The sequence below is a fragment of the Myiozetetes cayanensis genome, unplaced genomic scaffold, assembly GCF_022539395.1.
Source record: "Myiozetetes cayanensis isolate MyiCay16 unplaced genomic scaffold, myiCay2020 scf2-11, whole genome shotgun sequence".
In the NCBI taxonomy this organism is placed as follows: Eukaryota; Metazoa; Chordata; class Aves; order Passeriformes; family Tyrannidae; genus Myiozetetes; species Myiozetetes cayanensis.
The window spans coordinates 4851111-4868317 of NW_026087411.1; the positions used below are offsets into that span (position 1 = coordinate 4851111).

The following is a 17207-nucleotide window of genomic DNA, read 5'->3' on the forward strand; positions in this document are numbered from 1 at the left end:
TTTCTTTCTTTCCCCTTATTGTTTTTCCTTGGTACAAGCATTGTGGCTCACTTGGAAACTGGGAACCACAATTCAGGATCGAGGCCGTGTTTGTGTTAATGCTGGTGAAACGCAGCCTATTTGGCTTTGATCTAAGCCAACCTCTCAGGTGTTCCAATACTGTCTATTTCTCAAACTGATCTTTTAATTATACAAATAATTCTTTTTCCTCGTGCTGTTATTTTTATTGCCACAGTGTATATGATAGGCAGGATTTAAAACATGCTGGTAGTTCACCTTTTACTGGGTAAGTTTTCACATCTTTGTAGCTCCGTTAAGACAGGCCACTCGTGTACCTGCCAGCCCAACAGAAGTGGCAGAGAAGTACCTGTGCCTGCTTTACAGGTAAGAGAAACGAAGCAGAAGATAGTTTTTCATTATGAGTCTCCTGGCTTATGTGGATTTCATCCTTTCCCAAGCTTCCAGGGTCCTGTCCGTTGCTCTAAGCTGTGTTCTCTCAGGATTTCATCGTGTACTGGGTGTTGGCCGCTTTCAAAGTCCCGGTTTCCCTTCAGTGTGGACGTACATCCAGCTTTTCGCTGCTAGTTCTTCAGAGAACTTAAGAAATCCAGAATTTAAAAAAAAAAGCTGCCTAGGAACCACACATCACACTTCTGTTCTCTCATGTGATCTGCCACGCTTGGCACTGAATGGAAGGGTGAGACAGGCAAAGCACATTTTTCAGATCCACGGGGCAGGTGGAACAGAGGAGATGGTGAGACCTGCATCCTCTCCACTGATGGGTTTTTCACAGAAGTAGGAGAAGAAAAGAGAAAGAAACTTCCCATAAAAGTAGAAAAACAACACTGGAAAGTTTGCAAAACCCAGCAGTAGATAAAAGCTGTAATACCCTGTGCCTGTTGTCCTCAGAGAGAGTCTCCAGAGTCTGTCCAGTCAGTCCAGAACCTGATAAGTAAGTTCAAGAGCAGAAGCCAAGTCCTTCTGGCCCCACAAGCTCCCACGTGGACCTAAAGCTCTGACCAGGGGCGCAATGGGGTGCAGACAGCAAAGGTGTTCTCCTGAAGCCTGTGCTAGACCTTTTTATTTCCAACAAGAGGGGAAAGTAAGAAAAAGAAGATAAATCTCATTAGGAAAAACACCCTGCAGTTTAATTGACATGGCAAATGCAAAGTTAAAAAAAAAAATCCATAAAAAAGCTGACATCTTGAAAGATCAAACAGTAGAATAAATATATATACATATAGCAGTTTTCAAAATAGATGTATCTTAAAAATATATAACAACTCTCAAGAAAATGACAGACAATACTAATAGAGACATTCTGTTTAAATACTCAGTATTTTAATTTAAGAACATGCACTTTCTCTTCTGTATTTATTTCAGGGAAACATGGGGTCATGTCTAACATTAATTTTCTCTTTTTATTGTTCCTTCAGAAAAAAAAAGGGTATGATTTTTTTTTCTTCTCTTCATTCTACTTTCTTAAATTACTGAAAACAGCCGAGTTCTGTGTCCAAAGGGGGAGCAGATCACACAGAATGCTGATGAGAATTCTCTGATGCTGCTCCAGGAAAATGGAAAGCTAAGTTAGATATGTTGATTCGGACTCAACCTTTTAAAAACCTACGTCATATTTGACTTTGGCAACAAACAAACAGAATGCCTTCACTGATGCTTTATCTTCCTTTTTTTCTGAAATTACAGTGATTTCAGTGTGCTGTTTGCTTCCAGGGGTTCTTTTTCACGTTCAGATCATGTAAACTGCTAAGGAGTTGAGACAATCCTCCCACCACACAGTTCTGCTGCTTTTTCTGACAGGTGTGTGACAGGTACAATTTCTGTGCTGTCAAGAGCACTGAAAGTATAGGCATTTTACTAACAGTAAGACTCCTGAGGCCTAAAAAACCAAATCAATTCTCCAAATGTTAACAGTGAAGGTCTTGAACTTTGCATCTTTTAGGTGATGGCTCCTCCATCTTCAGTGCTTCTAAATTACTGGAGTCAGATTTGCCCTTATCCAAGACAACAGTGATGCCAGACAGAAGGTACCCTCCACCTCCACTCATTGTCAGTTTTGGATGGCTTCGATCTGGTAAGACCTTTAAAAAAGCAAACAACAACAAAACACAATCAAAACCCACCCCACAACACATTTCTCACCGTGGTGATATTTTCCCCTCTCATCGTGTTTTTATTGTCCAGTTCCCAGACTAGAAACTTGTTACTTGGGTTCCAGGAAATGTGCTATTTGAAGATGATAGATTTATAAGTCACCACCATTCTCAACATTACACATCTTTTTCAGCTGTCAAACCAGCTGGAAACAATAAACACTTGTAATGTTTTGCTACGTCTCTCTCACATGACAGCGCTTTGGGTTGGCCACTAAAGTACAACACTTTGCTACAAATATTTCAGCAAGTGCTTAAGTGAAATGCTTTGTGAGAACAAAATAAAGTATTGCCATTTGAAGTGGTTACAATGAAGCATTAAAATTCTTCAGAAGGCCCGCTACTCATGGGTAAAACAAATGCATGAGCTTATACATTGTTTCATTGTTTTCACTGTTTCCAAAATTTTCAGGGACTGTTTTGCTCCCCGGTATTTGAGTATCTGCAGTTTTCACAGCCACTTACTATGATCCTTACCTGGTAGTTTCGTAGCCAGGTTTCAGACAGCTTTAGGTTTATGACTCCACCTCTTTCTCTCAGCTTTGTGTAACATTCTAATAATGGCTTAAAAAAAAAACCCCAAATAGTAGGTTATATGGCAGAATAGTATCGAACTTGAACAGTAAGTAGCTAAAGTAACATGCTTGATTTACCTCTTTATACTGGCAGTAGACAACAAAAGGCCTTGAAGGAGCAACAAATTCCAATAAAGACAGTAATAAGGGTGTGGGATGAAACTTGCTGGCTACAATTAGGCTGCAAAACAAATGTGCACATTATTAGTTTTCTACTCATTAAGTGACATTTCCTCCTACTTAGTAAAGCAATCAATTACAGCTTAGAAGTTGCTCATCAGCATGTTTTCATGTCTCTAACAACTCCCCAAATATAAAAACAAATCATGACTTTCCACTTGCATAATTAAGAGCCTAAAACACTCCCTCCCTAAGGTGCAGAATATTAAATGAATTGCAGAAGCACTCATTCCAGCTGTGGTGAGCTCCACAATAATTCTGACAACTCACTTTGCATGCTGCTTTCTCTGCCCCAAAACCATTTTCCAAATACAGCTTAAATTTTGTGACTGCTAATTGTTGCTTAGAATGCAACTTCAGTCGTGATTCTTTAGACTGGGTAGTCTTCATTAAATACAGTTTTATATAAGAATATTTAGAGAGAAAATAACCCCCTAATAGGCATGACTAAAAATCTTTTAAATTATGTCCTTTCAAACTCAAAGGTTTCTTATTTAATTCTCCATCCTTGTTTCAGTATCATAGTACAGCTTGGAGCTACAGGTGGTTGAGATTCTCTACAGCCATCTCCAGTTTAAATCCAAAAATTCACTACCAAACCAGATTGCAAGAAATGGTTGAGTAAATTAGTAATAAGTTGTGCTTGTGCAGAAAGAGTGGGATAATTAAACTACTTTCCTAGTTTACAGAGATCACATTAGATGACCCATTAATTAACATTTGTTCTCCAGGGGAACCTATAGCACTGGAGACACAGTTAAACTTGTCTAACAAAAGGTAGGTGAAAATGGTTGTTCAATTTTCTAAATACAACAGAGATAAAGAGGTGAGACAATTCTCTTACAGTTGTTTCTATTTTGGTTTTTTGCCAGCCATGGCCTTCGTGAGCCATTTGCTTCAAATGCAAAACCTCAGAAAAAACTGTGCTCGGTAATTTATCGAGCAGGTCATAAAGACAAGACTCTGTCTGGGGCCTCAGAAGTCTTGGAGTGCAGCACTGACACTGCCAGGAGCTCTGCCAGAAGACAGGAAGATAAGTGAGAGATGGGAGACCGTGGAAAACCAAACTGTTCTTTCATATGGCAGCACATCTTGCTGCCAGCAGGCAGCCTGGCCAGCCACAAAATTAATGGAATGGGTGAGGCGGGGAGCAGGAAGAGGTAGGGGAAGCGCAGGGAATGGCAGAGGGAAGGAGGTGGTCTAATTCTGAACACATGGAGTGTCCACAAAACAGTTTCTGCTTTCATAATATCAGAAAAAGTCTACCAGAAAACGAGTCTTCGTTAAAAGAATACCAAAATAGCCAATTAACATCTTCATTTTCCCCCTCAGTGACCTACATCAGACAAGCAATGTTGTACCACGTAACAGCATAGAAGACAGAAATTCTGTTGAAATGGTATCTTCTACATTAAGTAGTAAACCCTGTTAAATTCAGGGCCTCAAGAATTAATTTTTCTAAAGTTGGTTGCCCATCCTTATCTAAAAACCAGTTTTTCTTTACTCTGCCAGTAAGTCCTTTATCTTTCTCCCCACCAACGTTAACCAGTTTTTTACCAATCCTTTACCATTTTATTGCTTTAGAGAACACACAACGACCTGTTTCTGCATTTTAATGAAAAAGGCTAATTAATTCTACCGCTTAAACATGCTGCTACATGAGGTACATGAATGAACATAGGAGTTAAAACATTTCATAATAATAAAAGCAAAACTATGCACAAGCATTTAAACACAACCAATAAATGTGCATTAAAATTTATCAGAGCAGAAAAGCTTTATTCCCAGTGAACCAACAGTCTTTGGAGAAAAAGTTAGTGTTAATGTTATTCAATTAACTAACTAATTAACGTTACTTGGTTAACTCAAATCACTTCAGCATTTGCTAAGAACATAAGAAAATGTCGCAATCACCAAATGCTCCTACACTATTGTAGGGCCGTATTTCTAAGAATATATTTATAGTATTTGTTTTAAATTTATGATATTAAATATTTGTGTGAAGTTGTTCATTGGAAGTAACAGCAGGTAAAATGAATTTATATGGGTTTTTTTCCTGTGTAAAAAAGAAATGAGTGTCTAAAAAGAAACCAACCAATCAAAGCCCCAAACCAACAAATTTAGTTCCACTTTGATAAACTTAAAACCTCAGGTTCTACTTTGCCAATTAAAATCCCGTGATTTTTTTTGGCAGTCATTTTGTATTGGATTCTACCTGGATTCTGGGTTTTCACTGATACCTGTGAATTTTTATTTTAATATTTACTCATAATTAGTTGGTTTCTAGATCATGAAATTTCAAGTCATTTAAATAATAGGAAAAAAATCTTAACAGGTAAGAATTAAACAAGACCCACTTGGTTTCTTATCTCATTGGTATTTCCAGTAAATTGTTCTTATCTCAACCCGTGGTCTTTACCTTTTGTGCCTCCAATTCTCCTCTCCATCCCACGGAGGGGGGAGCAGGGCAGGCAGTGAGTGGTGTGTGGTCCGGGGTGTTTCAGTGGGAACACTAAACTGGGGAATAACATTCCTAAACCAGGAAGACAACTACAAACAAACTCACCCATCAGCATTCTTTTCCCTCAACAACGCAGCAGCTTCTGTGAGCTTTTTTCTTCTCTCCCATTGTTTCATTTGCTTTTCCCGAACCTTTGAACAACAAAACAAATAGTTTGTACTTTTAACTGGTAATTCTATATCAGGTCACTATTGCATGGACTGAGTTTTCATTTTTTGCATCTTATGTCTTAATGTAAGACAAAGAAACAACTTCCAGAATTCCATTTTAACACCTGAACAAGCTGTATTTCAGTACATCTGATTCAGACAGCAGAATTTTATGTATACAGAAACTGAAAAACTTGAATAGCCACAATAAATATTCTTACATTTTCTTTATTTTCTTTCTCTTTGTTCTCTTTAAATTCTACATCTTCAGTATTAATGTACATTGTTTCTTGCTCTTCTGCTTGGTTGATCTCCATAGGTGCTTCAGTAGCAGGTTCCTCTTCTGTTTCCTGCAGGGAAGTCTGTTTCTCATCAGTCAATCCATTGCTTTCTTCTTCCACCAGTGCATTATCTTCAGGATCTGAAGGCAGAGTCTCTGTAGAAAATGTCCCAGAGAGGAGACTGTGCACTTTGCTGAGAGGAAATTCATGAAGATTGTCAAAATAAGGTTTTGGAAATCCAAAACAACTGGTAGCAGCTCTCACAGGTCCTCCTCCTGGATACATCTGAATGATGGATCCGTAGCCTAGGAGAGCAAAAGAATCAAAACACGTTGGAAAGCCAGAATTCTTAAACTGCCAGATTTTCAAAACTTCCAAAATGCTTGAATGAAGTGCTCATTTAAGAATAGGAAAGTAAATTTTCTGCTCTTAATCCAACCATCAAATTTAACAAGCTGTGGAACTTGTGCCTCAAGGTAGAAGATCTTTATTGAAAGGACAACACTTTGCAACTCCAAAGGACAAGGTAACTCATGGAATATTTGCGTATCAAACACGTATTTAGGATTAGCTCACATCATATAAGCAGTGGCAAATTGTTAGAAAGGATAATTAACAACACACAAAATTTCTGCAGTTTTTGTTACTTAGTTATGGATTTGCTTTGATAAAAAACAAAAGCTAATTTGAACAGTATTATTAGGCGAAGAATTTCTTCAACATCCAGGCTCTAATGGAAGAGCTGTTTAAACATACTAAAAATACCCTTTCAGGAGTTATGTTGAAATTGTATCTTATTTAATTTACCTCAAAAAGTAGCTCTGTGGCCAAAAGTTGCTGCAACAAACCCAATTTGTAGTACCACTGCCTGTGTCCTTCTCAGCCAACAGACAGCATGTCTGTGTGCACAACATCACATCACACTTCCCACCTTTCCAGGCTTCTGGAATATAACTGTCCCCTCTGTCTAGTGTCTTTGCATGATGAAACTGATTAACTGAGTTTAAAAACCAGTCAAATTTCTCCTAGAATATCCTCAAGAAAACACCACGTAATTTAAAAATACACATTTTGCAGAATACACATGAAATCTGGTGCAGTGAACAAGAGGAATGGCAACATTTTCAGTGCTGTAGGCCGTCTGAATTCCAGTGCTGCTATTCCTGTTTTCTGCCATTCACTTTCCTGGACTCCCAGGTGTCTGGGAAGAATCTACATACAAGCTCCTTACAGCTTTTCCTAAACATAGGAACTAAGACAGGAACTAAAAGAAATCTACATACAGAGATATCAATTTAATCATATTTCATAATACAAACAATTCTATCAAATTTAGCTATAAATTTTTTTAGGTTTCTTAAATATTGAAAAACAAATCCAACTGAAAGATGCAAAATGCAACTTTCTCCAGTGGAAAAACAAGTATCTCTTTGAATACCAGAGACACTAAAACTAGACTATAAAATAGAAGCTATTTTGAATTGCTGCCTTTTAAAAGTATCACGGAGATGTGTATTTTAAGTTTCAGGTAGGTTTAGGTGTGTTCATTACTCAAGCTACTGTGTAACTCACCCCCCATTCGCTCCATCACGGCTCCCAGCACGAGGCCGGCACATGTTTCCATAACAATCATCTTGTTGCCAGCGTGGATGTTTCCCAGGGTAAGCATCTGAGCCAGGGTGTCATATCTGAGGTGGCTGGAAGGCAGAGGGTTTAAGAAACATCAGAGTAGTCAGAAATACTGCCTCGTCGGCTCAGGAGCCTGCCAAAAACGTTGGATTGCAGGTAGATTTTCCAAACAGTGTCAGTGATCCTCGGTCACCGTGTGGAAACTCCTAATTAACCGTCTGGTAATGAAGAAGAACCAGAACCAAAAGCCAACGAGAAATTAGCAAGGAATAAACAGCAAAAGTAGGATGTGAAGGAGGGTGCGCACATTAAAGTGGACCCCTTGTGCTGTGTCAGGTTTTTAAATTTTGAAGTTTTTCTCTTCTTTCTCTGACATGTCAGTTTTGTAGAGAACAAATGGTATAAATGCATTTCCTGATCCAGTAATGCATCTCTTATGATTTTCACCTGTTTTGCAGTAGCACACACCACTGCAGTCCAGGACAAAACCTGACACTGCTGCCTGCAGTGCACAAACTCAGGAGCCTTAGTGATGGCTACAGAAATTACAACTCATCCTAATAGGAAAATAAAGCCAAGTGACAGAGATGTTGGAAAGAGAAGGAAAAAATGCTTGAGAAGCCTTAAATAACATACATTTGAGGATTTTGTCTCAGCATATTAGATCTACTATTACTACATTAAAAAGCATGTATCAGTCCGTCTTTACTGATGTCTGTAACAAAAGAAAAAGAATGAAAACTTACTTAATTTTTCCAGGTTCCCTTGCATAATACATTGTTGAAAGAATGCGAGTGGATGGTTTCACAATTGTAATAACTGCCTCATATCTGTAAGAAACACATAGGAAGAGTCTTATTTTAATCTCAACAACTTAGACAATTACTAAATATTTTCCACATTTTAAAATTCACTTACTTTTTTTTCTTCTTCTTTATGTATTTATCTTGAGCAAATTCTGTTTTGTCTCTGAATGTTGTACTGTTCTCTATTAACTGTTGAACTATTTCCTTGGAAGAGACAATTTATTTTTATTACAGCTAGCATTTAATTTCTCATTCACTTTATATACAGTATTTTTTTAAACAAACACTGAAAATATTTTCCTCCAGTAGAGGCATTCATACCATTAACTTCTACTGACATTAATGGCAAAGTAAATTTCTAGTAATCAATGTGACAAGTGAGACAGTACGCTGACTATGGGTAGGAATTTAATAGTATAGATTTGTCTTTAGGTGTTCTTTAACTACAGAATGCCAGCATAAAAATGATAAAACTGAAAACACTTATCCTGGAAAACAGGGTATTTTGTGGAGAAGGAGTCTGGTAGGTGCCAGAACTAACTCATGAGAGAGGGCAGGCTTGTGTGGCCAGAAATGAGGAAAAAGCAGGAGTGTTCCTTTCAGAATCAGCAAATCATTACTTCAGCACTTACTGTGAAGCCTCGGTACCTAAATCTTTACCCCATTCTGAATGTGAACAAGACTACACTGCTTTCTCTAAGAGATTAGCCACCTTAAATTATCCTGCATTTAGAATGAGGCAGTTATTGTCAATTATTATGAACAACTGACATGTTTTGTCAGTCTAAAATTCTCCCTAATAAAGGGATTGCAGCACCCTAAACCCTGTGTGAAGCTACACAGGCAAAAATATTTTACAGAAATAAAACAAGGAACCAGATATCATACATAGTTTAATCTGATTCCCTCCTTGGGTCCCTCTGTCTGATTTCAGCATCTGAGGGTATCTTTTTTTCTCCATCTTGTGTTAGTTCTTCCCCTCTACTCTGGCTAACAGTCAGACACCTCCCTCACCCCAGTTAATTTTGTCAGCCTCACAAATTGTGGTATTAATCCTGTACCAACTCCTTGCACAATGTCAAACTCCTTAGCATTTATTATTTCCTACAACACTCACCCTTTTTCCTTCTCTAGCTTCTAGGTTTTCCCAGGCTTCCAGTGTTGGTTTCCTGGTCTCTTTATTCTAGTCTCCAACCTTTGCCAATCCAACTCTTCCTCATACTTTCAGATTCCATCTGGAGGGACCACTAATATTTCCAAGAAAACCAAACCAAACCAATGGAGCTTTCATTGCTCAGAGTTTAAAAACATAATGCTGCAAGTACTTCTCACTTCCTATAGCTGCTTTTCAGGCCATTATTCCTTCAAACACTTAACATGTATTATTAATGGTGTGAAACAGCATCTCCTTCTTTTTGCTTTATTCTTGGAAAAAATTAAATGGAGTGTCTGGGGTGTTTATGTTGTTTTGCTGGGTATTTTGCTGCAGTAAAATTCACTGTGAGGAAACTGAGGAGTATTTCTACAGGTAAGGAAAAGCCAAAAGGAAGCTGCAGCACTGTGCAATGCCCTGGGAGGACAAGCCACTTCACATTTTCATTTTGACACATATTCCTCAGGAACTGAGAAGGATTTGTGAAGGGATGGGAAATCAAGCCCTATCAACACTTGTGCTGGCTTTGGGTGGGTAGAGTTAACTTTCTTCCCAGGGGCTGGTGTGGGGCTGTGTTTTGGATCTGTGTTGTAAACCACTGTTGATCATACAGAGCTGGTTTTGTTATTGCTGAGCAGGGCTTACAACAGAGCCAAGGCCTTTTCTGCTTTTCATAGTGCCAAGCTGACAAGGGGGCAGGGGGTGCATGGGAAAGGGGGAAGGGACACAGCCAGGACAGGTGACCCAAACTGACCAGAGAGATATTCCAGTCCCTTGGATATGACATCATGGTCAATATATAAAGTAGGGGAAAGAAGGAAGAAGAGGGGATGTTTGGGGTGATGATGGTGTTTGTCTTCCCAAGTCACCGCTAGACGTGATGGGGCCCTGTCCTCCTGGAAGTGCCCGCCCATGGGAAGTTGTGAAAGAATTTCTTGGTTTGCTTTGCTTTCCCTGTTAAAGTGTCCTTATCTCAACCCATGAGTTTTGCAGCTTTTACTCTTCTGATTCTCTCCCAGTCCTGCTGCTGGGGGAACGAGCAAGTGGCTATGTGAGGCTTGGTTTCTGGCTGGGGTTAAGCCACAACAACACTGAAGTTTTATTTCAAATAACAATCATCTCTAAACTGAGCCTGCATCACAAAGACAAGCCTAGACATTTTACTAGCCTTTTACTAGGCTAGTATTTTACTATTAGGGAAGAATAATGTCTATTTTTACTAATATAACTTAAACTGAATATTCAGCCACGGTTCAGAAACCAGAGTAATGAAATAGGATATTTTAATAACCTAAAATAAAAGCATGGTAGATGTATGGCACAGGCAGACTGAGGACGTACCAAAAAGTCAGAATGATCTTGTGCCATGGATAATGAGAACACATAGAAGACATCAAAGCTGTCAGACTGATTAGTACATTCCTCTCAAGAGATAACACAACTAGCAGCACAACCATGGAAACAGAAGAAATACCATTCTAAACTCCTTGGGTCCATCCATTGTGAAGCAGGCAAAAGCAGAGAAAAACTGCTCCGAAGAGCAGAAGCAAAGAGCAAGATGCAAATAGGAGATGGACTTGATGTAAGCATGAGCAATTTCTTATTTTATTAGCAAGGGTAAACCAAAGAGAGACAATTTTGCCTGACTGCATGTGCAGAACAGCAGTGGCTGCAATGCTTCACTGGCATTTAAGATGGCCTCACTGACTCTACGACAAGGTGCAGGGTCAAATACCTTAGTTCTGTCAAAACAGAACTAAGAATGTTCTCAAGGGATCAGTTTTTGAGGTCCAGATAAAGCACAGGCATCACACGTGTTTGGTAGGTACCTACAGGCTCACTGATGGTACATCTGTTACACAGTGTTATTTCTTCATACTTTGGTTATTTGTCCATAATCCTTCCCTACACCTTTGATAGTTTAATTATGGCATGATTTTAAAATGTCTGGAACACAGAAAAAGCATTTTGAATCTTATACAGAAACAAAACTAAATGGTGATTATGTGAGCTGTACTTTTTATGTTATGACTCCTGATGCCATAAAAATCTATACTTTCCATTGACAAAGTTGCCCACCTTACATGATTTTTTCTCTGAACATTGCCTTAGCATTTTTGTAAAACCAAAAAACATTACTTGACCAGAAGAACAAAGTACTGAAATCTATACACAGATAAAAAGAATAGCCTATTTCATAACCTAAAATATAACCATCAAGGTAGCAAAGAAATGACACCAAAACCTTATTTTTACCTGTCCTTTAATACCCTTGTCCTTCAAAGCCTTTATGTCATCATGAGTCAGTTTTTGAGACTTCCCATCGTCAACTATGTTACGATTATCTGTACCTGCTTCCTTTGTTTCTAAAGAAAAAGGATACAGATTTGTAAAATCTAGCACTAAATAAACTGGAGAAACACATGATTTTCGTTTCACAGAAAGCAGATTTCTCATGATTAAACCCACACGTTTTACAGCCTTGCAAAGCACAGCCTAAGCAATGAAACATAATATGTAAAATAAACCTTAATGTACATATATTCACCCAAACTAAGGTTCAGATTTTCTCCCATATTAAAAAGCTTATTTCTTACAGGACTAGTGAAACAGCAGATCAAGACAAAACCATGCACTTTGATGACAGAAACAATATAAGTAACATTTAGCTAACAAATAATTAATAGAAAGCTTTTCCATTATCAAAGAAAAATTAATTTGAACTAGTTTTTCCAAATACCAGTCACTCCTCTGTGATACCTGTGGTAGTCTCTTCCACCTCTTGCTTTGGCTGGAGGTTTCCACCGTTGGTTACTTCAAATGTAGTTCCATAAATATGTCCAATGGCATTATCCAGGTAGAACCACTGCTTCTCAAAAATAATTTTTCTGAAATAAGAGAAAAGTTAATGACACTAAAAGCATTACTTTTACTATGTTGAAACCCACAGAAGTTGAGCTTATACTGTAGCTTTATACATGACATTTTTATCTATATCCTTTAAGAAAAGCAGAACAAGCATAATAAGTGAAATTAACCACAAAAAAACCCACATTAAACTGAAACTGGTTAAGAAAAGAACAAAGAACTTAAGTCAAGCATATAGTAAGAAAAAGGTTTTTTCAGTTTAAAAGACATTTAAAGTAACAGATAAAACAAGGCTATGGCACTCAAATGATGCAGTACCATTTTGATAGAGAAGATCAGAACAAGGCAAGGAATTAAATTAATCACGTGAAATCTAGGCTGGGTCATGCAGATCACTGCAAAAAGATGAGCATGAACCCATATTTTGCAGAGCTCCTTTGAAACAACATTTGCCAAAAGACTATGAAGAAAACAGACAACAGAGAGTGCGCCTTGTAATCCTAGAAATGTTTATAAAAAACTCAAACTATATCATCCCTTTTGCACTAAGGCAGGTTTGCATTTTTCCTTCTTGACACAAAACAGGATCCACAAAGCCTTCAACTTTCAGGCTGGCCTACAAAGGCTGCCTTGCTAACCAGAGATACACCAATCCTGCCAAGTGGAACAAGTAGCACTATATTATGCCACACTCACACTCAAACCGAAACTTGCCACTATGAACTATTATGCAAATTATCACTAATTCTGAAGCTAAGGAAAAAAGTTGTTATTTCCAGTTTTCTACTGATTGAAGTATGCAATTTATACATATATTTTACATATTATATTACCTCTATCCCCAAATAAAATCTACAGTTTAAAGGAAGTGTACTAATAAAAAGTTTTATCAGAGACATTACCAAATCCTCTTCATAAAAAAGGGCATTATAAATTAAAGTCCCTTAACTGCTGCCAACCTAGATTTTAAAAGACTAACAAATTACTACGGAAGACTTGAAATGACTGAAAATATTAATTAAATTAAATATTAAATAGATAAAAATTTATGCACGGAATCAAATTTCATTTTGATGACCATTCTAAACAGAATATCCAACCACCCTCATAAGATTACAGAAAGGAAAATAAATGCAAAAGGAATTTAATTGCTTATGGCTACGTTTACTCTTTGGCTTTTGTATTCTTTCTTTTATGATAGAGATTTTTTAAAAAAGAAGAGGGACTTAACGACCAAGATCTTTTCAGTGCTTTATAGGCTGACAGGGGCTACCCGGTTTTGGTGCCAGATCCTACAGGTGAACATTAAGCCTATCAATAACCACTGCTCCCAAATTCCTAGGTCTGAGCTACACCATTTGTAAACCAGTCTCATTCAAGCGTAGTACCTTCAAATCTCCATCCTACTGAATCAGATGTGTCTGGCCACATTACCCAACACTGACTTCTACACCTTGGTCTATAAATTTGTCTGCTGCAATAGGGAGAAGCCCAGGCTGTGTCCATTGATTTTAGCAATTCCTGCTGGGGTGCAGGCGCTTCCCGCCATGCCAGATGGCCTAGGAAAGAGAAATAGGAGACCTTTCATAGTAACTATCCAGAGCTGAGCGCCAGCATCCTCCTGCAGACTGAGCGCACAGAGGCCAATTAACAACCCCTAATTAACGAGGCGATGCTGCATTTCGTGGCAATCCCGTGCCACGGCGAGGTGTGATGACGATTCGCTTCCCAGGCCGTGCCGCCACCTTTTCTCCTCTTCGACCGGCACCCGTTTCACAACGACACCACAAAACCAGCTTAAATTCCTTAAAAAAAATTCTCAGGAGGGAAACGCAGCCAGGAGACCTTCCGGGTTGTTTTCTGTCGCTGGGAACCGAGGCAGCACTAAAACCTTTCCCGCCGCCTGTCACAGCAGCCTAGCGAGGCCGCTGTTTGTGCCTGGAGCGGCGGGACCGGGACCGCGACCGGGACCGCGACCGGGACCGGGACCCCCTCCCCTTCCTCCGGCGGGGCCCGCGACTGCCGCTGGCAGCGCCTCACTGGGGGCAGGAGAAGGCGCAAACCGAGCACGGAGAGCCGCGGTCCGGGCGCTCACCTGCGGCGCAGGACGGGCACAGCCTTGAAGACCTCGCCGCGCTTGAGGACGGCGCAGTCCCCCTCACGGATGCGCAGCCCAGGGCACCCCTCCATGGCCGCCGCCGCCGCCGCTCGGGGCTTGGCGCCTGCGCGGCGAGGAGCGCGGGATGGGGCGGGGCCGCTGAGGGCTCTGCTTCCCGCTCCTCCCCTGCCTTATCGCATGGTGTCTTAGCCTACCTTATCTTATCTTATCCTATTCTATCCTGTCCTGTCCTGAGCGCGGGAAGTGCCCGCGGAGCCCCGAGCTCATGCTGAGCGGTGGCCGCTGCTGCAGGAGGTCGTGCTGTAGTTTCGCCCCCTCAGCCGGGGCTCCTCTGTGCCTTCCTGTGGTAGGGAGAGGGAGGCCGAGCCTTCCGCACGGTCCCCGCTCCTCTCTGGCAAATAGCCCTAATTTAAATTAAGTATCTTCTGGCAGAATTTCTGTTTCTTTCCTGTGTCTTTGCCCGCAGCTCGTTGGCGCCGGCGGAGGGAGATGAGCAGGGACCTGCGGGGGCCGGGGCAGAGGCTTTCAGAGCTGGCGAGGAGGATGGCGGGGAGGATGGCGAGGCAGGGGACAGAAGGGAGAGAGCAAAAGGATTCCCGAACCTGGTGAGCCAAATCCTGTGCTTCTACCTGCTTTCTGAAGCCAAAGTGCTTTTCTTTTGACCTGCTTCTGGGCTAGGCAGTTACAGCTGTTGGTCTCCCGCGGTCGAAAGAATCACTGAGATTAAATGCAAAGTTTTGCTATCACTTTCTTTTAGTCCCAATTTTTTTTTTTTTTCTCTCCCCCAGCAAAATCTCGACTAGCCCAATCAACGCTGGACCAGTTTATTCCCTACAAGGGCTGGAAACTTTATTTCTCTGAAGGTAGTTTTTGATCAAAATTATATGTAGCAAGTATTTTAATTTTTTTTTTATAGAATTGATATATGTTGTGTTTGTAGAGTTATAGGTTCAATAGAAAAACACCAAAATGCATATCTGTTATGTAAGACCATGAATACAATACAGGCTTCTATCTTGTGGCATACTGTAATCTCTGTGGGCTGCAAACCTCAGAAAAGAATCCTTAATAGTAAAGTGTGATTTTTTTAAAGAAAACCTGTTCAATTAGACACGTGAAACCTTCAGTCTGTCAAGGACTGGAATATGCATTCCTCTACTGGGCTTTTTTTAATCATAAGTGCTTGTCCTGTGCCACCTTGGACAAAGCTCTGTTTTGTAACAGGCCTCACAATAGAACATTACTGTGATACTGTGGAGATCTATCGTCCTCCTTAGTTTTGGAATGCAGAAAAATAATAGAAGAGAAATTACCTGTATATGTATTCTGTGAAACTGAAGTAATTATTTCTGTTAGTTCCTAATGTGTTACGTTTCTAATTAGCTTATAGTGACAAGTCTCCTTTTGTCCAGAAGACTCAAGCCTTCGAAAAGTTCTTTATGCAACGGATTGAGCTTTATGATAAGGTAAAAAACAACCCAAAACATATCTCACCCCAACAACATACTTTTGATTACAAATCTTGAGTATTTTTTCTATCAAAAATAACCCCCATCATAGACATGAAATGTTTATGACATAATTTGGATGTGTTGGGCTTCTAATTTGAAGGGTATTTTGTAACTTATAATGTTTCACAGGATGAAATAGAAAGAAAAGGAAGTATTCTTGTGGATTATAAGGAATTAATACAAGACAGAGAACTGACTAAATCAATACCAAATATATCTATGGAACTAAGGGATATGCCTCAGAAAATACTGCAGTGTATGGGCCTGGCAATTCATCAGGTAAATGTGATGTTCTAATACGTAGAAGCATAAGCCTCACAACAAAGAAGTTATAAATGTTATAAAACTCAAATCTCTGTTTTCCTGTCTTATGAGACATCACCGCTTATTTAAAACTCGGGTCCTTTAACCTCTCCCATTTCTGCAGGGCCCACAAAATCACATTTTGAAAGTGCTTTGGCCTTAGTGCATTTTGTTTATTCATTGTTACAGCAGTTAAATGTAGTTCTAGCCCCTGTGTTACTCCCTGTTGGAAGTTCTAATTCCTGGGGTGTTTTTTTAATATACTGCAAGTTAGTTGTGCAGTCTGTCCCCCCTCACACAGCAGAGCCATGGCTGGTAGGTGAATGGTGAGCAGATTCAGGAATTCCTGGCACTGCTCCATGTCTCTTAAAGTAGCATTTCAGTGCCTGTTGACAGGCAAGTTCAGATGTTGGTGCTTTAGTCAAGTGAAACTTCACTTTTTGACCACAGCATTAAAGGTTACTGTATCTTTTTTTATTAAAAACCCAAACACAACAAATATGTTGATTTTTAAATTCCACTTAAAATTAAGCTTAAAACTGCTCAGAAGCAGAAAAACATTATTTAGTAGGGTGTCACTGGACAGTCATTAGACTTCAGTAGGAGGATCTGATTGTAAGGGATGCTAATGGAACTTGATAGCAAATCCTTGAATCCATGCTGAGCATGGCATATTGCAGCTGTGTCCTCCTTTCTGCTCCATGTAGGTGCTGACCAAGGACCTGGAAAGGCATGCTGCAGAGCTGCAGGTGCAGGAAGGATTACCACTTGAGGGAGAACCTATAATAAATGTGCCTCTCATTCATGCCAGGTAATGGGTGCTGAGTATTTGAGTTTTTCCAAGTAAGGCCTCTTTGCTTCTTGTCTGATGGTTGTCAGTGTCCATTCATGCTGCTGAAGGCTTACGTATTTATTGAAGGACTTGATTCTGTGTTCCAGAA

At 39.7% G+C, this 17207-nt stretch overlaps 2 protein-coding genes across 5 annotated transcripts in view; one reads left to right on the forward strand and one right to left on the reverse strand.

Annotated features, from left to right (window-relative positions):
• Positions 1-14576, reverse strand: TRMT6 (tRNA methyltransferase 6 non-catalytic subunit). 4 transcript variants are annotated; one of them, XM_050316802.1, is made up of 13 exons: positions 14429-14541; positions 13722-13892; positions 12226-12353; positions 11722-11831; positions 9430-9559; positions 8425-8516; positions 8253-8336; positions 7450-7574; positions 5818-6182; positions 5493-5578; positions 2825-2927; positions 2649-2735; positions 1-2099 (listed from the first exon to the last, which is right to left on the reverse strand). In XM_050316802.1, exons 7-13 carry the CDS (start codon positions 8282-8284, stop codon positions 1926-1928), a joined length of 972 nt encoding a protein of 323 aa, XP_050172759.1. In that variant the 5' UTR covers positions 8285-8336; positions 8425-8516; positions 9430-9559; positions 11722-11831; positions 12226-12353; positions 13722-13892; positions 14429-14541; the 3' UTR covers positions 1-1925. The 4 variants fall into 4 exon arrangements, with proteins under 4 accessions (XP_050172759.1, XP_050172758.1, XP_050172757.1 ...); XM_050316801.1 differs by lacking the exon at positions 9430-9559; XM_050316800.1 differs by lacking the exons at positions 9430-9559; positions 13722-13892 and having other exon boundaries at positions 14429-14576.
• Positions 14544-17207, forward strand: part of MCM8 (minichromosome maintenance 8 homologous recombination repair factor) — a 16938-nt gene continuing 14274 nt past the window's right edge. Inside the window, 6 exon segments of the mRNA XM_050316797.1 lie at positions 14544-14961; positions 14963-15057; positions 15241-15315; positions 15836-15918; positions 16093-16242; positions 16974-17077. Coding sequence (XP_050172754.1) covers positions 14942-14961; positions 14963-15057; positions 15241-15315; positions 15836-15918; positions 16093-16242; positions 16974-17077 — 527 coding nt within the window. The 5' untranslated portion in view covers positions 14544-14941.

Excerpts from the sequence above, each read along its gene's own strand:
- TRMT6 (XM_050316800.1), bottom strand. The coding sequence starts at position 14,523 with ATGGAGGGGTGCCCTGGGCTGCGCATCCGTGAGGGGGACTGCGCCGTC. Across the intron at positions 8,517-11,721 it reads ACAAGGGTATTAAAGGACAG|GAAATAGTTCAACAGTTAAT; the intron begins GTAAAAATAAGG and ends GTCTCTTCCAAG. Across the intron at positions 8,337-8,424 it reads ATAAAGAAGAAGAAAAAAAA|ATATGAGGCAGTTATTACAA; the intron begins GTAAGTGAATTT and ends TGTTTCTTACAG.